Below are 24,470 nucleotides of genomic sequence, written 5' to 3'. Positions count from 1 at the left end.
TCGGCCAATTTCCACTGGAAATGCCTTTTGGTTAAACTGTCAGCAAGGAATTTGCATTTGGACTGTTAAATTTTTATATAACTTTAATGCACATAAAAAAGCTGCTTGTTTAAGTGAAAATACATTGATGGTTTTTTTGCACTAATAAAGTTGTGGAGTTGTAAAGTATTTTGTCTAGTGTCAATTATATCGTCAGTTATATCGTTATCGCAAATTTTCAAATGTATATCGTGATAGATATTTTTGGTCATATCGCCCTGCTCTATTGGTGAGTACCCATGCATATTTGAAAAGCGATTTATGAAGCGCTTTAGAAGAATCAGTTGGGTCTGAAGGCTACAAGTTCAAATTTAAAAAAGAGGTGTATAGTATTCCCGAGTAATTCAAGTCATCTTAGCATAACACAGCGGGGTTAAACTGTTGGGTGCTTTAAAATGTGTACGTTGCATAATGGGTGATGTAGGCACTTGTGTTTGTCAACGGAAACAAATAAGAAATAAGAAAAGGTCTCTGGTTCTGGTTTTGAGCAACAACCTTGCGGCCTGAAAATTTAAGCCAATGGGAGAAGTTCCAAAATCTGCAGTTCCTTGTGTGGCGACTTGAGTCAGTCTTCACAGACACAATTTAAGAGCACAAATAAACACGTTTAGAGTCTGTACAAGGAGCAGTTTTGGGCTCTATAACTATTTACCGTTATATATATTTTTGTTTATAGCTCACATGTTTAGGTTTTGTTTGGGCTCGGGCTTAAGTTTCAAGGTAGCCAGCAGCTGTCTCCTCGATTTTTATCCCCAGTCCTGGCCCTGTGCTGTTAAGTGAGTGGACCAGTTCTTCCCGTAATGTGCTGTATGTATTGCATCACATTCAAAATTGTAATATTAGTTACAAAATATCAAAATTAGGCATTACAAACATAAAATAAGCAATATGAGTAAATAAAGAAGTGCTACTGGAGCCCCTCAAACACCACAATCATTTCATGGTTTGAAATGATTGCAAAACAATAGAGAAATCGAAATATTATGCTTAAAATATCAGTTCAAGCACTTGGGCAGGTTTAGAAAAAAACACATCAATGTATATTGTTAATGTCTTCAAAATAAAATCCTCTGATTACTTTTTCAAACCTATCTAAAGTGCCTGGACTTGGATTTCTTGTGCAATTTTTTCGGAGCATAATGTTTTATAAAATATGCAATGTGGACTTAAACAGTAAAAGGTAATCAGCTTAAATGCTCAGAAATGTGAATTATGCTCTCCGTACTATCACCACGTACAAAGTACTTAGGGCCTATTTGATAACAAATGGCAAGGAAGGACTGCAGAGCTGGTGATAATTCTATGTTTTGTCCTCACAATTTGCTGTTTTTAAACTTCAGGGCAGAAACATAATTTCCTAATCAGAGTGGTTAAGGTTAAAAAGCTTTAGCAAACTGACACAGTAAGGCTTCTGACTTTGACACTGAAACCCGAGAAACTTCCCGAGCAATTTGACCATCTCTGTGAATGAAGAGGGAGCTGTGTGGCATAAGGATGCAATTAACATCAAAGCAATAACATGTGATGATGTGCTAATTCTTTTTCAGGGCAGGTTTTTCCCCTCTCATAGAAAAGATGAATATAAATAGGCTGATAGTCTTTGTCTCTTTGTCTCCGAGTACACACTTGATTGAACGGCAGCACAAACACGACTGGTATGGATGTACCATCCCCTCCCCGCTGCACGCACACACACGCTACTGTCTCCCCTCCCCCCAGCTACAAAACAAAATCTCTACAAAAACAAGGATGTCTCCCCCGTACACTGGGACTTTAACATGCTTCTCTGGTGCGTTTGAGTCCTCGACAGTATCTGCAAAATTAAAAACAGAGTGGCGGTGAAGCCGTGCCCAGAGAGATGAATGGCTTGTGGCTTGTATTTATTGCTCTGCATGCTGCCCACAGTAAGCTTAATGTTTTCACACCAAACAGAGCTTCACTTTTGTGCCTTACTGTGATCTCTCTGCCTCTGATCTGCACTGCAATGGAGCAACCCTGGCTTTACTGCACGTTTGTAGTAATAGTTTATGCATCTCATGTCTTAACGTGAACTTAAGAGAGATACCGTTTGCTATATGTGTAACGGAGACAGAGATGTACCCTGCGACTGGGCCAGACATGCTGGGGGAAGCTACTCGAGTTAAGCTGTTAGCCATTTACACATAATGTATCTTTTATGAATGTTTCATGTGCTGACCTAATTCCTTTCAGAGCCGAGTAAAAGCAATATGTTGCACATGAGAAGACACCAGAGCATCCAGCTGATCCTTTTGACATCCTCGGCCCACGACGAGGGGATGGGAAGGGTCGGCCAAATGGAAACAGAGCTGCGATGTGAAAGTCGAGAATAGAGGCTGTAGACCGCCCCGGCAGAGTTATTTTCAGCCATTTGTTTCTACAAAATCTACACTGCATCCCACAGAGATGGGGAGTAAAACAGACACACAAGCAGATACTGTACTTTGCTCTCCGCCTTACGTGTAATTAAACCGCGCGCTTAAGCCTAGAGTTAAGAGACTGATCACTCTGACAGACTTGAATGTTTCAGCAGTGTTAAACAAGGACGAGGATCAGGAAGAGGAGGGGAGGAGGAGGGGGTGCTGCAGCTGCAGAAATCAGTGTGGGTGCTGTTGCTGAACTCCATCTAGAATTAAGTAAAACCAAACTGCTGTTCCAATGTGACGAGAGCCAACCCAAAGAAATTCATGCAGGGAAAAAGTGCGGCTGCTCAGAGTCGTCTCAAAACACAGATGTGTCACGTTATGCGATTACAGTGACAAACCTGGTTGATTTCATGAGCTTGCCAGACTACCGCGAGAGCAATTAGTCGCATCACTGATGGACGCGATACCGGAGGCTGTCTTCACAAGTAAATGAGCAAATTCAGTTTGTGTTTACGTTCACCTAACTGGAAGCAGACATCGCATTTATGATCCTTGTAGTAAGAAATGTGAAGGCCTTAAAGGGAGCATGTCAGGCTTGATAGAAGGGTCTTTTGGTTTCATCAATCTTTTCAATGATCGTCGTGCCAGGAGGCACTGAGGACCACAACAAAACTTTCAGCTGTACAACTGAGGAAGCTTCCGACGGTAGTCCGTTAGATGTTCAGGTTTGTTTAGGATCATTGTTCTGATGTAGTGGCCTCTCTCTTCTAACAGTACAATAGTAAAAAACCCTTACTGGAAGGATGTGAGGTTTGGTACCTGCGATCGTGGCTCAAGAGTTGGGAGTTCACCTTGTAATCGGAAGGTTGCCGGTTCGAGCCCCGGCTTGGACAGTCTCGGTCGTTGTGTCCTTGGGCAAGACACTTCACCTACCGCCTACTTGTGTTATGGCAGCCTCGCTTCTGTCAGCTGTGGCTACAACTGTAGCTTGCCTCCACCAGTGTGTGAATGGGTGGATGACTGGATGTGTAAAGTAAAAGCGCTATACAAATACAGGCCATTTACCATTTTTGATAGAAGGGCCAACAAAGGATGTTAGCTTTTGGATGACCATGATTATAAGCTCTTTTGTCTTACCCTTGTATGCAGAAGCTTGGGCTGCTGTGAAAGGCTTCTGGAGATGAACTGATCTCCAAAAGGTGTATAATACAGGCATTTTCATTCTAAACAAGCATAAAGCCAAAATGACACTAATATTGTCTTTTAAAAACATGCAGGTTTACTGAACTGGCCAAAATAGCGTGTGACCCCGATGGTATAACATGTAAGTAAATCTGGATGCTTCTAATTTTAAAATCTACTTTACACTTATACAAACAGGCTTGTGGATCTAATGTAGTCCTGTTTTAAGTATTTGTGCATGCTTTACAGCGGTTGTATTAAATGGGGAAAGGGGGCCCACTGATATTGCTAATTAGAGGCCACGGATATCTGTGCTACACCACTGCTTTTGTGCTCCAGCCTTATTAAACTCTAATCACAGCAGAGGCAGATGAAACATAGTAATAAAAGCGGTCATCTAATGTTAATTGTTTGGTTGCATAACAATATTAAGCAATAATTGAAGACGGCACTGATTAATGGCCTCCTGCCATAGAGCTCTCTAACTGGAAAATGTGTTGATCAGACAAAAAAAACCCAAGACCAGTTTTGAAGGCATCAGCTAGTGTTCTGGGAAGACGATCAAAGCAATAAATTAAACTAAAATTTAAAAAATCGATAAAGTACGCTCTTGCTCTGCCCAGGCAGCATCCTGGCCTCCTCCCAACCTTGAAACCTCTCCTTCAGAGGAATCCCAGAGACTGTTTTGTTTGCAGCTCACACACTCTACGCACTCAAGACTGTGTCTTCCCCACTGCCACAGTCCCCCCATCTGTCACTGTGACACTGCACTGGCTCCAAGGCTACGCAGGCTGTGGTTGTACCTGATGAATGATTAAGCAGATTTAAAGGGGGCCAGGGCAGAAGTGGAGTAGCAGCAGCAGAGGCCTTTAGGAGCACTTACCTTTTAAATGTGGCTGCACGGTGAGTCAGTCTCCTACGGCCTGTGGAGCTGCTTCCAGCCTGGCATGACATTCCAGAGTCTGCCTCGTGAATCGCTGCCTTAATGTAGCGTTTGTAAGTAGTTCATGTATCGTTTGTGTCTTTGTGAGCACATATTTGAATGATACGCAGCTTTAAAAAAAAAAGTGTAGTTAAATGTGTAGTTTAAATAGAAATGAGAAATACGAATACGAATATCAGACTAATTTGATTATTCAACATCACTTTTCATTAACCCTCATGTGCCTTCTGATTCGGTTACTTTGTGGCTTATCTCTGATGCTCAGAAGCTCTCACTCCAAAGAGAATGCGACCATGCTGCTGCTGAGGCTTGCAATCAATTTTAAAGTGCTTTGGTGCAAATTGCTCCACAAATGGACAGTCCATAACTGCAGGTTTGAGCATTTATACTGCTGATGTACAGCACGTTTCTCCATCTCCCTCATCCCCCCTGTGACTGCACCACAGTTAAATTCACCCCACAGATACACACAAACATAAAAAAGTGCATACATCTACACGTCGCTGCCAGTGATCATTTACAGTCATCAACAGTAAAAATGCAAAAGTGCCCTAATGATGTGACATCTTATGTTATGCAGTTTTACATCATCATCAGCAGCAGATTGGTCGTGCAAGGGAACGTCAACATGTGGTGCTATGTCTTTATCATGATGTGACGGCAGTGTCACTGCAGAGCTGAGCATAAATTGAACTGAACAGTAAAATGACACCATTAAATAAATGCAGAATTATAAGAAATATTTGCTCCTCCTGTTTGCGACCGGTGGCTGAACAGACAACTGACACAGGCTCACTTTGGCACTGAGGGAAAGTTTAAATATCATGAACGAGTTAAAATTGACACTTTACAATGGAGCAGTTTGCATACATGCGACTCGTGCATTGTCTCACTCTTATTGCAAATTGTGTTACCTAATTAGCAAATTCATCTTCGTGATATCCCAGTGTGAAACTTCCTTCAAGACCTGTGGTTTGAAATGAATGAACAAAGTAATTATAGCTGTTTTTCCTTTGGGCATCTCCAGTTCAGGGCCCATGGTACAGATATTTTAAGGCGGATATTAACTCTCTTGTCTATTCCTAGATGGGGAGACCCACTGTTGACCTTGCAGTCACACAATTTAAATTGCTTAATTTAGTTTATCTGAAGTGATTCATTAAAAATCATTACAGTTGGAATCAGAAACACAGCAGCCGTGTTTAGCCCCATTTTCCTTTCTCCAGAATTAATTCAACTGTGTTGATATTGGATTTAATGTTGCTTTAACTGCCAGTGATAGCTGCTCTGCAGCCGTGTTACCAGCAGTTTGTTGAAACCTCTGGGAGGTGCACAGCGATTACAGCAGAGGTATCCCTCATAACTATGATTTGGGAAAGAGGGCTGGTGTTTATGAATCCTAGAGAAGCAGACATACAAATGACTTTGTTTCCACTGAAGGGCGGTTACGATCAGGCTTTCTATCATCATAAAACAGGAAGTTTATGCATATGCCCATGCAAAGTAGGTTTTAATGTTCTCCATGTTGCCTGTTTGCCTCTACTACAAAGTACACACTGCATTTCTTTGCATTCCCTTCTTTGTGTAGGTCTGACTTCCCCTTTTCAACTAAGGTACTAACACAACCCTGACAGATGTGCAATTCTGAAAATAATAGTACTTTATACAACATATAGAGCCTATTAAATTAAAATTAACTATTGGTAATTCTATCAAAAATATGACTCTGATTATGTCATCACCTCACACGGCTGCATGGGCCCCTGAATATAATAACAAGCTGTAGACTCCAAAAATACAAAGCATTAGTGCGACTTCATGCAGTATAATCAACAATATATAACTGCACACAAGATGTACAGTAATATATTGAAGTCCTTCTAGAGGAAATTCTGTCACCTGACACCCATCTTGAAAAATACCTACATGCACTTAAATGGTTATGTTGAAGAATATCTTCATGAAACTGAGATAAAGACAACATATAGAATCAAATCTGATGACTTTCCCTTAAAACAAGATTATAAGAAATCTTTCTGCACCACAGATTTAAATTCAGTGTTCTCCCAGTGCTGTGTTGCTCTTTATAATGTCTCTGGCATTAAAATTGGACAGTTTGTATCTATAAATGTACAAAAGTGCAATTTCCTATTAAAATGTCCCCGTGCACGATATCAGAGCCCACACTGACACGCCACAGCGGGAAGCAGCCATCACTGAAAATATTAATGACACGTCGTGACTTTTTCCAGCTGTGACAACAAGCGATTTGTTTAATATGAATGCTAAAAATTCTCTTTAATAATAATAATAATAATAATAATAATAATCTTTAGCTGTAAGTACTGAAGCAGTGCCTTTAATATTTCTACATGTCGGCTTACGTAATGGGTTATAGTCTTGTTTTTTCAGCTCCAAGTTAGCCAGCTTGAGGTCATGTGTCAGTTCCTTATTAACTGGTCAAAATGTGCTCGCGCGACCTTTTGGCCCACCTCCCGTCCTCGGCCATATTAAATGAAGCCTTGTAAATATTGAATGAGACGCTATTCGGTGAGTAGCCTACATCCTTGTTTATATTCTTTGCTGACTGCTAGTGTGTCCCTAAGGAGATATCCAGCCACGGACTTTCATCATCTCTGATGTAACGCGGCTCTTCCTGCTGTTAATGTATGAGGGGCCCTCTGAAGGATCGATGAGAAATCACAATCACAAAAGACTTTGTTTACACATAAGTGATGTTGTCTGATAAATTATTAAATCATCTGTGTTTCAAGCAGACTTTATGGAAGTCTTTAGAAATAGATCTAACAGGAAAGGTTGCCTATTTAAAAATATGCACAGGAAAAACTGAAAGTGGTAACCCTGTGTTCTTGCAGTGGCAGCTGTACTGTCTGAACAAGAGGCTTGCAGTTACTAGTGTGGACATATTTATCTTTTTATCACCAGTCATTTTTCCTGTGGTATAAATATCTGTCCTCAAGTAGGTGCCTGATCTTTTTATATTTACTTGCTATTGTCTGTTTGACTAAAGGACAAACTTGTGAACCGGTGATTTTTTTCTCCTCTAGCCCAAACACCAGGCTGACTTTGAGGGCTTTGAGTGACGTGGCTTAACTTTTTCGACACATGTTCACATTAGGTTGAACTTTGGTGACTTCTTGACTCTTCGTCTAGCATCATTGTGGCCATTTAACAAATTGTGTAATTTATGGCCATTAAACATTAAAGCACCTCTTTAAACTTAACTGAGCACTTAAACATTTGGTGATGGGAATTTTTACTATTTTTATACATCATATAGACTTTGTGGTTAATGAAACTGAGATATTAGCTTTCATGATAATCATAATGGTTAGCTGAAACAAAGCACCAACCTCAAGAGCTGAAAAATCAAACAAATATGAAAGTGATTTTAAAAGATTGCAGTTCCTCAAATGGCCTCTTGAGGCTGCCTCCAATGGTGAGTCAGTCCCCGTAAACACGCCCATTTTAATTCTTTCATCAAGCATTTTTGCAGCATTGTACAAGATAGTTTGGACGCTGTGGTTACTTAAACATAAGTGCCCCCTTATAATAATAAACAAGTTTTAAAAGGGGAAAAAACTCATTTACATTGATACTGGTGAGGTTCAAAGTTAGGGGTGTGGTTGTTTGGCTTGACAGGTTTGCTTACCCAGACAGCTGTTGCCCATTACGGTCTGCTAGGCCTCAATTATTACACCTCACCTCTTTTTGGAGTATTTTAATGGGTTTAAGAGTATGGCTTGCTCTTTAGTTCCAAGAACACCCCGTCTAAGAGGTTTGTGCTTCATTTTGGGTGAATTAAATTCTAAAATTGTATCAGTCTGTTAATTAATTAATTAGCAGAGGTGTATTCTTTGGATACCTACATAAAAGATAGAAGTAGCTACTGTGACATCCCATTTTGAAGCCTTGAAATGAGTGTTTCCAGTCTTTGGCTCTGTCCCATTTCAGGGTCTGCACGCTTGAAGTACGCGCACTATGCGTACTACATACGGCGCGTACTATAAGTACGAGAAGTGCGGAAGTGAGAGGCTTGTGAAATGGGACGGTATATGCTTCGTCGCGCTGTTCAGGTTGCCTAGCAACCATGATACTAACCGCGAGAAACGTTACATACAGCTTTGTGTGACAGAAATGAAGGAGAAAAATGTTTTGTCATGACATCACTTTGATTAGTTGAGTATCTGAGGCTGAGGCCACGGGACTTTAAAACATGATTGTTGGGCTTCATTTCTGTACTGAACAGTCATTTAAGATTAGTTAGCAAATAACAATTAGCTAATGTTGTTCATGAGACTAAAATCATCTCACTGTGGTAATGTAAATATAATATGGCCAATATTATATTATTGTCAGATTATTATGATCTATCTATCTATCTATCTATCTATCTATCTAGATAGATAGATAGATAGATAGATAGATAGATAGATAGATAGATAGATATATCTATATATATATATATATATATATATATATATATATCTATATATCTATCTATAGATATATATATAGATATATATATATATATATATATATATATAGATATATCTATCTATCTATATATATATATATCTATATATATATAGGCTTTAAAACCAAGTTAACACTGTAAGTACAAACATCATTAATGTCACACAACTTTGCCAACATGTGGCCAACAGCAATGTTTTAATGTTCTTCATTATTAAACATTAGCACATAAATAAGTGACGTCATATTCAGTACTTACTTTTGACAGTTCACTCTTCGGCCGCTCCCTTCTGCCGTATTTTGCGGCAAAATTATCCACACCCACCGCCGTGCTATGAATTGTGGGATATATGGGACCACGAAGCGTGCACCGGACCACGCTTGATATTTGGGGAAATCGACGGCGCATTTGGAGTATGCATTTGAAGTACACTTCGAATTGGGACAGCCGTCGTCGCGTGGCGGTGACGTAATCGCACTTAAAATGCGTACTTCAAGCGTGCAGACCCTGAAATGGGACACAGCATTTGTTTTGAAACATAGTAAAGGTTTAAGGCAGGGGTGTCCCTGCAGGTTTTAGATGTGTCCTTGATCCAACACAGCTGATTTAAATGGTTAAATTACCTCCTCAACATGTCTTGAAGTTCTCCAGAGGCCTGGTAACGAACTAATCATTTGATTCAGGTGTGTTGACCCAGGGTGAGATCTATAATCTGCAGGACACCGGCCCTCAAGGCCTGGAGTTAGACACCCCTGGTTTAAGGCATTTCCATTGGCTTCTTTTTATTGTGAGAAAGACTCAGAAGTTCATGTTAGTGTCTAAGTTGTGGATGCAGCTTGCTCAGCACTTCAGCTTCTTGTCTACTAAAAAAGACACTGAGCTAACACTGCTGCTATAGAGTCCAACACCAATAAGTGATGTCATGGTGGCTTTGTCCATCTTTTATATGCAGTCTTTATATGTGGTCTTTATCTACAGTCCGTTTTCAATTAATTTTTAAATCCCCAAGAGCAAATTTAAACCCATACAATATAATCCCATTCATTTAAAGCAAGTGTAATCTAGGTGTTTTTAACATTCTATCCTCCTGAGAGCCAGCCTATTCATTTATGTCCTCTCTAATGGACATTTGTTTTTGGTCTATATCTTTTGACTTATTTGAGCTAGTCCAGATGACCTTAATAGAGAATATTCTGGACTTTCCATTGCTATCTCATGTATTTGGGCGGGCTATTAAAGGCTATTTTAGGATACAAAAAACCCCATCCCCTTTACATTAATTATTATATATAGTAATGCATATATGATTTATATTATACATTAAACCCTGTTAATGTTAAACCTGTAGTCGCGGCTAAGCAGCTGTTAACAGCGTGTATGTTTGCTACTGTACTCCCTGCTCGCAGTACAGTGTGTCAGAGTGTATTGGTGTATTTGCCCTCCTCCCGGCGGAGGGGCGGGGTCCATATGATTGCACATCAACACTCACGGCTAGCTGCAGATGCAACTCGGTCGCTCACACTTTCTCCACTTTCAGCTCACTCCCGGCGTTCCCGTAGCTGTTTAAACAGCGTTTTAGGAACTTTTAGGAAGAGGAAATTTGAACATAAAGTATTTTTTTTAAAATTATTATCATTGTGTGGTAATTTAAGAAAGAAAAAGAAGAGGAAGAGAAACCATCAGTTCAGCCGCTCCGCTCTTTGGGAAGATATGATGTGAGCACCGAAGCTGCAGGAGGACTGGATAACCGCGCATCCTTTAAGTAAGTGCTTCACGCCTCACCGGCACGGATTTATGGCTCGTGGAGATTAATAACCCCTAACATAGTGCTGCTCTTTTACCTTTTTCTTGGGTGGGGGGGTGTCATACGCTGCTTGTCTGCCGTGGATATCATTTTCCTCTGATAATCTTATTGTGACCCGTAGCGTTCAGCAGCTAGCCTGTACCTAATATTGTTGTTCTTTCACTGCCATGACTCTACAGATGAACGACTCTTTGGGGACTTTAGGTGTAACATTACTGAAAATGACCTCTCCCTGCTGACTGACTGTTTTTATGTTATCTGCAGCACTAAACTCACGACAGATCATTTGTAGTGTAAGTGATGAGGCTGTTGTAACATTTCCAGGACCTCTGTGTTTCCCATCCTCAGCAGCCTCATTATGTGCACAGCTTTTCTGTAGGTTACCGTGCACACACTACAGAATCTGACTTTCACAAACCCTCCACCAAACAAGTGTCCTGCATTTGCAGAAAGCCATGCTGACGCCCTTACCACTTCAATAAATATTTTAGCATTAGTTGTACAAATGAAACATGCAGCATCTCCCTGACTTACATTATGCACACTTGCACGCTGAAACGCGATTGGCTGCAGCTCAGCGTCTCTCCGTGTGGCAACAAGCCTTCCCCATCCACCCAGCAACTCCCTATTCCTCATGCTGTGGTGAGTCTCTCTGCCTCTGAGGGTCCTTTCTGCAGCATCCGACGTGGTAACCATGGCAACGGAGCCTGACCCTGGGCATGCTTACTACAGGCTTGACCTGGATTTCTCTCTACATGCCAGGCAGGGGCGCATGACTTGGGCAACTGACCCGCTTCTCACATTGATTGGCTGTCGAGCAGTGAGATCAGAGGCGACGATACGCTCCTTGTTCAACGAATCAATGAACTCACTTGTGATTGGCTTTGTGTCACTCGGTGTCTGGGTAATGTGTTTGTAATGTTAACACATTTGGTAACGCTGTTCTGGGAGACGAGACGGGTGCTTTGCCAGTTTTTCTAGGATGAAGACTGGCTTTTCTTTCTTTTTTTCTTAAATTAATCTAATGTGCCAGTAGGTTTAATCGTTTTGGATTGTGCACTAATGCTTGGGGGGAAAAGACATCTGAAGATGATTTCTAATCCGTGTAAGTTAAGATGATCTCTGGCTTCTTGTTGATTGGTTTTGTAGGATTTGAGCTTAATAATGAATTTCTTTTAATTACATATTTGAACATTTTCTAAAATTAATTTTTGTTTAGCACTTTTGCGTCACAGTCCTGGTTTCTACCTGGCTGCTTTCTGTGTGGAGTTTGCACGTTCCTCCCGTGTTTGCGTGGGTTCTCTCTGGGTACTCCGGCTTCCTCCCACAGTACAGAGACATGCAGTTAGTGGGGTTAGGTTAATAGGTGATTCTAAATGCTAAATTCCCCTTGCTGCAAATTTTGAGTGTACATGGTTGTTTGTCTCTTTGTGTAAACCCTGTGACAGGGGCAGCCTGTCACCCCGGCAACCCTGAATTGGATAAGTGGAAGAGAGAGAAATTAATTTATTACGTAATTCTGTCCTTATTTCTTTTTTTTACTTTTAACTATTTACTTCTCTTCATTCCAGGGAAACAAAGCAATCTTTGTAAAAAAAAAATGACTGTGTTAAAGGTACTTTTTGTAAAAACCTTCTGTAAACTACAGTTAAAACCTTGACCACAAGATGGCAGTGTTTTAATTGAAAATGTTAGTGTAGTTGTCTGCTGCGCCAGAGTTAAATGATTAAATGCACAGTACTGTACAAAAGTCGTGAGCCACCCCTCATTTGATCATATTTTGCTAGGAAATGGGACAAAGGTGCATTGATTTATTGAAATATGCAAAAATAAGATAAGAAAAAAAACTGAGTTTATTCATTTCTAACAAGCTTGAAAGTCAATATTTGGTACGAGCACCTTTATTCTTCAACACAGTTTGAAGTCTCTTGGGCATCTTTCTTATCCTTTCTTCAAGTTGTCTTAAGGAATGGTTCTCCAGGCTTCTTGAAGGACAATAAATGCTCTTCCTTGGACACGATCTCATGCTGCTTCAGTAATGTTGAGCTTCGTGCTCTTGGGAGGCCAATGCATGACTGATAGTGATGCACTGTGTGGTTTTCTATCCAGGCATACTTTTACTGTACTGGCAGTGTGTTTGGGAGCCGTTGCCAATGAGATGCATTCCAGATTCTTCGGATTACTCTTTTGTGTTTATAATTCTATAATTTCAGACAACATGGCTGAATTAGAGCCGCGAACCATGACTGAGCCTCCACCATGTTTTAGAGACAGAAGGCACTCACAGTTGTACCCCTCTCCTGATTTCCTCCATAGTGTTTATTGATTTAACCACAATTTTCAAATTTGGATTCATCACTTCATAAGTTGTTGCCACTAACTTTCAGGTCTTGTGTAATTTGGCACACCTCGGTTTCATCCCATGAATTTAGTGCCTTTTTTCTACTTGAACGATTCACAGGTCAGTGTTAAGTAGCAAGGACTGGACTGAAAATGAGTGAAGAATCAGCCAATTTCTAAAGAAGAACTTTAGCAACATTGTTCCGTTGGATGTGGAAGATATGTTCCTGATAGGTATGCACCTGTTTGGCAGAGACACTTTTTCCTGCTTTTTAAATGGAGTTTTTTAGTATTTATTTCCCTCTTTGTTCCAGGGAAACACAGAATTCCCGATAAGCAAAGTGACCACACAGTGTTTAATATCTAGCTAGCACAGAACTACAGATAAATATCGGCTACATATAACTGTATTAAAATGTCAGTGTGTTTGCTCATGCTGATGTCACTGGGACCGGCTGCAGATATTCAGTCGATATTTCTGCACATCCTTAGTTTCAAATATCAGCTGATTTTTGACCTTTTTTGTGTTACATTTGCTTGCCTTGCCTCCACACAGACACACACCCGCCCACCTGTGGAATTTCCCTGTATAAATAGCGGCACATTCAACGTCTTCCTCTTACTGTGTAATTCGAGTGTATATGTAACTCATTTCTGGAGGGATAAGTGAGCAGATGTTGTGGATTTAGTCGCCTTTGACAGAAAATGGAAATGTTCATAGATCCGTCGCTGCGCAGCCCACGGCTCAGCTGTAAGATCCCCGAGGTGTCAGCTTGTTGTCGGAGCCAGACTGTGTAGGAGTGCCTATTTCTGTCCTCTCTCTCTCTGTGTCTCTGTGTGTCTCTCTGCCACTCGGTGCATCATAACTGAAGTCAGCACGGTCAGCCTCTTTGCTTCTCTGCCTGTCAATGTGAACCCTCGTATGCAGCTTAGCGTGCAGACTTAAGAGCACTCGAAGGAGTCAGAGTACCTGCTAAGAGGGAGAGCCATTGATTGAGTTTGTCTGTGGCAAGAGATCAAAGCTTCAGTGCAAAATTAGTCTATATGCAAAATGTGAATCTGCAGCTGTTTAGATTGTTGCTCTGAAGCAGTGAAATATTTTTAATTTGCAGCTTTGCAGATGTGAAGATTTCCTTGCCCTGCTTGCCCTCAGTGAAGACTAGAAGCCACTAATACAAGTGATTAGTCATCACGCAGCGATGATATTAATTTGGTTATTTTTAAAAAGTATATAATATAATAACTCTGTGATATTCCTCATTAAGTGAGTGGTGTTAATTCAAAGTGGACACATTTAGGAACCACAGGAACAGAGAAACCACATAAGGATTCCTGACAAACACAAGTTTGTCCAGCATTTACAGTCCTGCGATTTTTCTCCAGGCTTTCTGAAGCTCTTTCAAAGTTTTTCTTTTTATCACTCATTTTCAATCCAACCTCTCCAGTATCAGAGGATTTTCTTTTTGTTTGTTGAGCCACTTAACTCTGGTGGGCAGTTAATACAAATAAATAATAAATAAATGAAAATACTGACAATAAATTAGTTTAAATGAAAAAAACCCCACTGGTCTTACTTTTCTTGACAGAGTACATAATTGCAAACTTGAGCATCTTCACTGATAACTTTAGCATATTGGATAAAATAAAAATGACAAAGCTGAACTTTGGGGAGATCATCTGCAGCTGAAGGTAATGTTATTGCAATACTCGATTTCTAACATTTTGCAATAATATCGTGTTGTGAGTGAAATTCTGTGATAATATCGTATACCACTGGTAGACGTATATCTTTATAGTGTGTTATGAAGGTTTCTTGTTTTTAACAGTGTCAGCTTGAGCTCTGGGAAATCTTGGTCAGCATCTAAACTATTTAAAACTATTTTCTGGTCTTTTCTTGAGGGGAAAAAAGGAAATAATATGCAGTGTTTCCTTGAAGTCTTGCATTAATGGAGTAATTATTCAACCACTGATAGAACATGAATTGTAAAAAGTTGAATCACCTCTTTTCAAAAGCAGGCCTTCCAACACGCGCTCATCAGTATCCAAAAATAAAAACAAAGGCCGGACTAAAAGAGACAACAAAAATAAACAGTGGGGGCTCGGAGGCGGGCAGGAGGTTCTAAAGGGCAGTCAGTAGCTGCATGAAGGATTTGTACGACTCTGTCACTAATGCACGATGTTTCGCACGCTGATGTTTACTTCACTGAGAGAAGAGTGCAGGCTGAAATGGTGTAAAATCAGTGTGGAGTCAGGCTGCAGATGTCTGCTCTGATGACCTAAGGAGAGGCATTCGAGCTGAAGCTGATTGTATTTATTCCCTGCGTGTGTTTCAAGACGTCGTTTAAAAGCCTTCCATTGTGTGCGTGTTTTGGGGCCGGCGAGGCCTGGCTGCCGTCGAACCATGTGAGTCACACGGCAACAATGCGATTCTCTGTCCTCTCCCCTCAGCACCGCTTCTCCTCAGAAATGAGGCTGGAATCAATAAGGTGTTTGCAGCCAGTGACCCACATTTACTGCTCTCAGATGATGAGAGGTTATCGGTAAACGAGGGATTCAAGAAATTCCTCCAGTCCTCACCGTGCTCGTGGCGGATGTCGTGAACGCCTGCGTGGATTTTGTTTTCTCAGCCCGTGTTAAAGGCAGCTGTGTTCTGTATTGCAGATGTGATGGACCAGCAGAGGGCTCTGCATTCAGGTTGCCTGGTCTCAGGGGTCCGTACGCCTCCCGTTCGCCGCAACAGCAAGCTGGCCAGTCTGGGACGCATCTTCAAGCCCTGGAAGTGGAGGAAAAAGAAAAATGAGAAGCTGAAGCCCACAGGAGGTGAGTGTGACGCCGTGCACTTCCACGGGTGGCGTTAAACGCTGAAAGCCATAACATGCAAATAGTCCCACGCGCTCTCATTTCCTTATGCAGTCTGAGAACCGGTTTGATTAATGTTTGTGTTTGTGTAGCGGTGGAGAAAAAGGCAGCTGTACGGCAGAAGAGAGATGACCTCGTCAGGAGGAACCCCGGGGAGACCGAGACAGGTGCAGAACCACAGATGAACACACGTTAGCGCACTAGCACACATATGACTCCAGGCTTTGCACGGTTCACTTGCTCCGCCACATGAGGCCTAAACTGCCACGCAGACTCATTCCTGTCGCCTCTGTGTGCTATGTGCAGAGTCAGATCTTGCTTGTGGGGGTAACAGTGAGGACCTGGACACCCCCCCTCACTCTGATGGTGAGGACAGAGACGAGGAGCCGGTGGCACCGCTGGCCAACACTAATGAAGACCTGGGCAGTGATTTAGAAAGCTCAACAGGTACAGCCATGTAGGCTCAGGCTTTGTGTTCACCTTGTTGCTAGCACTATTTTCTTTTTATACATATCCTGTAACTGCCTCACAAAAATGCTGCTTTATTGCATCAGTTGTGCAAAACTGCTAAACATATTTGTCACATCTCTAAGAAACTTTAAGAAAACTGTTTTTAGCATCTTTTAGCTCATTGTTTTGATTTTACAGCTCATCTGTTCTTTACTGAATAGTCTCACATACTTAAATTCATCACAGCAAACAACAGACCCACACCATGCTGGGGGACACATTTATCGTGTAAAGATGGGAATTTCACAAAACAGTTGGTTTATAACAAATATAAAAAATACAGGAGAGTAAATAAAGGTCACGACTTGACCAAAAGTATGGCTCTTAGCGCTTAGCTAATACTGGCCCCGCCAGTATCTCAGCCAGCTATATTTACCATTATTTTGGTATATATATTAAAATTAAATAGAAATTCAAAAGAAAGGAAGAGATGAAAAACATTTCAAATATGTTATAAAAGTTTCTGCAACTTCCTTGTTGACATGTGTTCAGAAAACAAAACAAAGAAAACAACCACCTGGGGTCTGTTCTTCGTACCTCGCTAAGTAAGTTAGCTGGATTTGATTGTTGACGATTTCGCGTGATCTTGGATCGTTCGGTTCTCCGAAGCTCATCCGGGACTTGCTGTCATAGCAACAGATCCGTAAGCGTAAACCTGCTTGGGAGCAGGCTTACTTTATGTAAACAGGATTAGATCGCGGCCACTCAAGTATGTCCGCTTCATTTATACGAAAGCAACAGCGATATTTTTCCACTGTTTTTCCATAAATAAATATTATCAATGTAACTAAAGATAATGCAGTGTTTGATTCTTTTATTGATTTCATACATACAGGTCATTTCCTAAAAAAAGGGAAATGTACTATTAATCATTCTATTTCATGTATTTGATTATTTCAGATGTAATTCATATTTTAGAGTAGTAATAGTAAATTACTTCGTGTAATCAAGATGAGAGACCACGGCTATAAAAGCGAAGGTGGATTTGGGAAGTCTGTCGCAGCCATGTCCTGTCCGTTTGTACGCGAGCAACCCATTGCGGAAGGTGCAAGAATGATAAGGAGAGCATTCAACCCTAGGGCCAGCTCCTCTGCCGGGGTGTGACGAGGGGGTGCAGGACCACCACCTGTCTTTTTTTGCTCTGCCCTTTTCTTGGTTGCTGTTATAAACAAACAAACAGATTATTTCAGGGTCTCTTTTCAAGAGACTAAAAGCAATATAAGTGATAAATATTACCATTCTGTAGAATATTCTTATATTTCACTTTTACTTGTTCCCATGTTCTAGTGGGTCCTGTTGTGGCTCTAATGTGAAAGAGGATATAATATAATATAATATGATATAATATAATATAATATAATATAATATAATATAATATAATATAATATCATATAATATGATATAATGTAATATAATATAATATAATATGATATAATGTAATATAATATAATAAATTACTTACGAGTTTAATTTGTCAGCAACTTTCTGCCAGCCCTCTCTCCTTGCTTTTGCAGCCTTTGCAGTGTTCCCTTGCGTTTTAATTAAACTCTGAAACTCCTGAAATCCCTCAATCAAGAGTTCTTGCTCTGCTGCCGAAAAATACTGAGCGCGCTCCTTTGACATTTTCGCCGACCAATCAAAGGGTTGCCGATCAATGTTTCTACTATCGATGCGTAGCCCCTTTTAAGCCACCCAGTGATCTCACATAACATCATCCAGCTGTATTAATCGTCAACAACAGGTGTGTTCGGAGAACCGGAATAGCGAGCTCAAAGTTGGCGTGATGATTTGATCTTGGATGTAGTAAGCGAGGTACGAAGAACGGACCCCTGTTGCGAGTCAGAGTATAAACAAATAATCCATGACTTGTTGTAACAGTGCAACAATTATTTTAAGGGCTCATAAATAACAACACACAACAAATGTCAGACATCTGTTTGTGTTTCACGTGTCTGAAAGAAAATGTAAAAACATCCGTCAGTGTTTAAATCGCTAAACATGGATACAGACTCTTCCTTACTTTAGTTTCTATTTTCATCACCTGATTTAAAATAAGTGATATTGATAATAAAATGGGTTTTCCGAGTGCAGTTGCGCCATGTCTCTGATTGTCCACTAGGTGGAGCCAGAGGCTTCAGAAACTCACTAAACCTTTCGGCTTACCTTCGCTGTGTGCTTTCAGTACAAGATGTGACTGAAGTGGCAAAGACAGCAGGTGATCAGAGTCAGAGTGAAGATGGAGAAGATGAAAGCACCTCAATCAGTGACCCCAGCGAAGAGCAGATGCAGGGCAAAGCCGAGGGTATCGAGGGGAAGCAGGAGGCGGCGGCGACCAAGCCTCAGAGACGAGCCAGCACCCCTCCTCCACCCAGCCTGCCTGTCAAACTGCTCACCAGGCTGGGCAGCTTAGAAGGTGCGTCCAGCAGGACTCACACTGATGTAAAACCAGCGTTCGGTATCTGACTCGATGTGTTTCGCTTGTCCAGGTGCTCCTCCAGTGCCGGTGAAGAAGTCCCCTGCCACCTTACCCAGGAACTTCACTCTGCCCAAAGACCCTCATGGCTCTCTGTTGAGAGGCAGGATCTCCACGCCCACCGGGTCCCCTCACCTCGGGGCGCTGCCCCCCAGCTGCATCATTGAGGAGCTGCACCGCGCCCTGGCTACCAAACACAGACAGGACAGGTCAGGCTTGATGTGCAGCATTTCCACCACGTCTCTGTTTGTGTAGTTGCCAAAGAACACAAACAGCACTTTGGTCAGTGAATGGATTTGCATTAATCCTGTTTGACAGAAACTCCCACAACAAAAATGTAACCAATGTGGAGCAAAAAAAAAACACCACAGGCGTCGTGTAAAAAGAGAAAAAGTATTTCTAAATATATTTCATGTATGGATTTTAAAGACCTGTTTTAAATGATGACCCCTTCAGAACAGAATCCAACTTATAATCAGCTTAATCTCACCAGCAACATATTGGGACAGTTTCTTTTTAACAAGGAGCAGCCATGTCTGACCCCTCTGACCTTCAGGGGCAGCTGTGCTGTGTGACGACATGCTTCACGCTCGTCCTTCAGGGCACAGTGGAAGGGTTGGAGTCATATGTAAGCGTTACTCACAGACTGGAGCTGCAGGCCAGCAGGCTGTTGATTAGATTTAAAGAAGCAGCTTTCTATTTGAGTTTGCCTCCCGTTAATGCTGACCCAGACAGTGTGTGCACGTGGACAGAGATGCTAATCTTCAAGTGCTAAAAATGAATGAAATGAGGATAAAATTTGAAGTTTTTTTTTATTCTAGTGCAGAAACCAACAAAATGTGAACAAGTGTTTAAAAAAACGAATGAATGGACGATTGATTGTGTTTAGTTTTCTTTAGATTTGCTTTGATTTTGGACGTGCAAGTAAATGCTTCACAGACCTATAGTATTATTGGTATTTTGAGTGTTTTTCAGATTGTGTTTATACTTGTGGATGTTTCATTTGCGAGTGTTGTTGTTTTTTTTTAAATCTGTAAACCTGTTAGTGAAGCAGAAAACAACAGAGAGGGATTCCCGGTGTATTCAAAGCTTTTCATCTCTTATTTTGCCGTATGAACCCAAACTGAAGCTTTATGCAGTATAACGACTGTTTAGTGCTCTGTTTTATAGTTTACAGTCATAAAGATAAATCAGTCTGTTGTTCCAGTGTCTTGGTCACAGGATTGTTACATTGTGATGCTTTAGTTATGCGATTTGGGCTGCAGACACAACCTGAACTCTTTAATCACTTCAGTGACCGCTGCTCGACCACGTTCGGTGGTAAACTAACATTTCAGCTGCTCTCTGAAAGATGAGCCGTGCAGCATCACAGTCGCTCAAACACAACAATCCACCACAGCTGTAACTGACAGACATCTCGTGACATGTGACCTCAGTTTTCAGATGAAGGAGGCGCGCTCGTCTCCAAAACGCCGTCCGGAGGGCCGCCTGTCTCGCACGTCCAGCACAGAGAAGGACCCGGCCGGAGAGTCCGAGAGCAAGAAGGAGTCTGATGAGAACAAGGAGAACTGGCGTCTGGATGAATACTTGAGCGACCAGGACAGCTGGAACGAGTCCGTGATCTCCGGTATGTGTGCCGACAGCCGACTTGTGCTATGATGTTTGCTTTACTGTTATCGCCCACGTTCTGTACAGAGCCCAAATCTGGGCACCCTGTCAGTGGATAATGAAGCTGCTTAATCTGTGGTGATGTTTGTTTATACTCGCAGCCTGACGGGGAGATTTACGTGGATGATGAATGGCATACTTGCTGGTGTTAAGTTTCAGAGCCTGTCAACAGCTGCTCTGGTGGCCTAATTCTTAGCTGTTCATTTGGGTCAGTGGTGCTCAGACTCCTGCCGTTAGCATGTCTGCGACTCTGGGGGAAAAAATGTTTAAAGGGTGAACTGTGGAGCTCACTGGAGGCTTAAATAGCACTGCCACAAAGGTTTACTCTTACCCAGAAAGGGTTAGTCGCAGAGATAGTGATGCTAATGTGTGATGAAGGAGATGCTAACAGGATGAAAGCAGGAAAAAAACCCCAATGAATATAAGAGAGTCACAGCTCAGATTTAAGAATGGTAGCACTGCATCTTTGCACAAATCAGATATTTTTGGATACCATGGATGCATTTTAATGGCCTCTTTTGTCAAGCAGAAACATGTGGTGTTAAAACTTAGAGCCCAAAAACTGCAGTTCTTTCAGTGGACAAGCGAGGCTCAGTAATAATTTGAATATTTTTGATGCCTAAAGTTAGGTTTAGTTGACACTCCTCCGCATCAAAAGGAGCCAGTTGAGGCCCACGATGCCTTCTGGGCATCTTGGCAGGCTTGGGAACATCTTGGTGTCCCCTCAGAAGTGTTGGAGGAGGTGGTCAGAGGAGAGGGGAGGTCCGCTGCCCTTGCGACCTGGAATGGCAGAAAATATATGGACGCTAGGATGGACATTTGCTTTTACCAATGATTCCAGACACAAACTCTGCCTCATGAATGTTTGTGTCAGGAAGGGCAGCCACCACAAAATCTGTGCCAAATCAAACATGTGGATCCATCTGCTGTGGTGACCTCAGCCAAATTCTAACGTTAGTCTAAGTAATTGGCAGGTATCCGTGTTTGTGCACAGCAGGCATGTCACAGTTGATACTTTCATCTTTTATATGCAGTCTGTGTTCTTTTAAATTGAACATAATCTCAAAGTATTTAAAACATGAAAGGTTTGATGGAGACGAGCACTCAGTCAAGGTGTGACATCTGATCTGCTCAGTCAGATCAGTTTTTCTGGTAAAGACAAAAAGAGCATCATACCAGCTAATTTCCCAGGAAACAACTACAGCACTGGGCATTTGTGAAGGGAAGGAATTTTATGGAAATACTTCCACATGCTTCAGTCTGCAAGAGACGTGCAAGCCTGGGTGAAGATTTTCTGTATTTTTTTTAATCTAGCCAACTCAGCAAACATGAAACCAAAGCTTCACACTGGCTTAAAAAACCCGTTAATACCCCGGAGCAGACCCGAACTTAATCCTGAGTTTATGGAAGGTGTTTTATGTAAGAGAACGAGGGTTCAGACCTGTCCACTCAGACTCGGGCTCTAATCAAATGTGTAGCTGTTGCGAGGAATGTGTGAAAGTTCACAGGCTAATGCTTAGATGATTAGAATCAGTTAAGCTGGAAAACTATGTGCAGCAGCTAGAAAGCCACTGTACAGCCACTGACGTTAGCTTGTGTTCGACGACGACAGGGACCCTCCCACGCAGAATGAAGAAGGAGCTGCTGGCTGTGAAGCTTCGGAACAGGCCGAGCAAGCAGGAGCTGGAGGACCGCAACATCTTCCCCGTCCGCAGCGATCAGGAGCGGCAAGAAATCCGCCAACAGATAGAGATGAAGCTGGCCAAGTGAGTCGCTGTGTGTGGAGCCAGACCAGCATCCCACCCCTGTCTGACCCCCACCCCCTCATCGTGCTCTGTCTCATGTATGTCCGTTTCATCTCTCATCATCGCTGTTGACTGCACTTTGCCTGCTTGTCTATTTCCCATATGTAAATAATAATTAGAATGATTATAATAATATGAATGACAGAGGTCCTTGAATGCAACACAGAGGCTTTTAATGCACATTGAGTTTGTGCCTCAACCTGAGATGTGCAAATCTCTGCACAGTGTAAACCGGTAACAAGTGCAGCAGAACATTGTTTTTACACACAACACTTTAATCACATCCGATGCGGTAAATGAGACAGAAACCATTTACAGACAAGCAGATGCACTTCCTATGACTGTGCACAGAAAGTTCACCAAGAGGGCAGATGGCCGTCAATGAAAGGAGGGAATGAAGCTAAAATACTTATTTATACCTGCTCCAAGACAAAAAGCAAACATCAACTTTGTTTTTGCAAAGATTTCATTGAATACAATATTTTCTTTATCAGAGCTGAAGTATAACAACATTAATGTTACATTGCTGTTATCACAAGGAAGCCGGTTTTTCCCATAATTACTAGAATCCTGCTAATATATGCTCGATTGTTTGAAACAGAAACGTGTATAAAAGAAGCATCAGGCTGAGGTGTTGTCAGGCAGATCCTGCTAGAAGTTCTCAGCTACTGCTCACAAATACTGTAACTACCTGTGTCAAAACTGAGCCTTTTCTATAGGGAGCTTAATGAAAAGTTTCAGACATCCCAGGAATGTTAATTCTGTGGGTTACAGTTCAGCCCCTTGTGACACTTTCCAGGAAAAGTAGTTTTCCCTCTTATTTCTGAAATACACCGGGTATCTCTGACGTAGCTTCACTCTGTCCTTTACACGTTTTCCCATCACAGCCAGAGAATTTTAAAAGCAGGACATATAATCCAGAAGGAGACTTTTATTATGAAAATCATCCCACGTGTGTTTATCAGAGCATGTCAATGAAACGTTCACTGAGATTCGCTGCTGCTGGTGAGAACAGTTGGTGACAGTGAGCCTAGATTGTGTTTAAAAGATGGATTTAGCCACTGTGATGTCACCCTTTATATATTTATTTATTCATTCATTCATTCAAATTTCATTCAAATGTAGCCCTTTGGCTGCTGCCATGTTGTTTTTTTCTGGCCCAGAAATAACCGTATTTGTGCAGAAGGTTGGAGTGCTGAGTTATCAGCTTGATTAGCATTTTTCAACCCCAGTATTTGCTGCTGGAATCAGGCAGTGACCGAACCACTACAAGTCAACCTAACGCTTTTATTTTCAGGTGTCTACAGCAGGGGTCCCCAATCCCAGTCCACGAGGGCCAGTGTCCCTGCAGGTTTTAGATGTATCCTTGATCCATCACAGCTGATTTAAATGGATAAATGACCTTCTCAACAGGTCTTGAAGTTTTCCAGAGGCCTGGTAATGAACTAATGATGTGATTCAGGTGTGTTGACCCAAGGTGAGATCTAAAACCTGCAGGGACACCGGCCCTCGCGGACTGGGATTGGGGACCCGTGGTCTACAGCCTTAAACAATGAGGTGGAACTGTTGAGTTACTCTTTTTCACACAAATCACAGTCATTTGATCCATTGGTAGTATGGATCAAAGTAGTAGGTTGGTTGCTGTTTATTCTATTTATACCTATGATATATTCTGTATTTATATATGTGTATATATACTATGTATATACTTATGTTCGTACTCTTGTATTCCCCTTTATTTGGTATTCCAACTCTGTAACATGCAACTTCTGTCAGTGCTGCGCTACTGGAAACTGAATTTCCCGGAGGAACCCACCCAAGGGATTAATAAAGTTTTATCTAATCTAATCTAATCTAGTACTAAACTTTCACGTCATGTTATAGTAATCACCAGTTTTATTGATTTTTTTTTTATTATTATGCAAAATATAAAACATCTCTCCCCTTTAAACACCCCTAAGAAGC

The 24,470-nt window shown here is 41.5% G+C and overlaps 1 protein-coding gene across 2 annotated transcripts in view; it reads left to right on the top strand.

The window, feature by feature from the left end:
* phactr3b (phosphatase and actin regulator 3b) overlaps positions 1 to 24,470 on the top strand; it is a 62,394-nt gene that overhangs the window by 11,354 nt on the left and 26,570 nt on the right. The window contains exons 1-8 of one of the 2 annotated variants that reach the window (XM_006800174.3): positions 10,582 to 10,808; positions 15,852 to 16,010; positions 16,142 to 16,216; positions 16,356 to 16,496; positions 18,742 to 18,972; positions 19,046 to 19,241; positions 20,469 to 20,659; positions 22,313 to 22,466. In XM_006800174.3, coding sequence (XP_006800237.1) covers positions 15,857 to 16,010; positions 16,142 to 16,216; positions 16,356 to 16,496; positions 18,742 to 18,972; positions 19,046 to 19,241; positions 20,469 to 20,659; positions 22,313 to 22,466 — 1,142 coding nt within the window. In that variant the 5' untranslated portion in view covers positions 10,582 to 10,808; positions 15,852 to 15,856. Of the gene's footprint in view, positions 1 to 10,581; positions 10,809 to 15,851; positions 16,011 to 16,141; positions 16,217 to 16,355; positions 16,497 to 18,741; positions 18,973 to 19,045; positions 19,242 to 20,468; positions 20,660 to 22,312; positions 22,467 to 24,470 lie in introns of those variants that run through there. The other variant, XM_006800173.3, reaches the window with a different exon arrangement.

This window comes from Neolamprologus brichardi, chromosome 5 (assembly GCF_056152115.1).
Source record: "Neolamprologus brichardi isolate AB-2024 chromosome 5, ASM5615211v1, whole genome shotgun sequence".
Lineage (NCBI taxonomy): Eukaryota > Metazoa > Chordata > Actinopteri > Cichliformes > Cichlidae > Neolamprologus > Neolamprologus brichardi.
The sequence above is the reverse complement of the archived record's forward strand: the minus strand, read 5'-3'. Positions and strand labels throughout refer to the sequence as shown.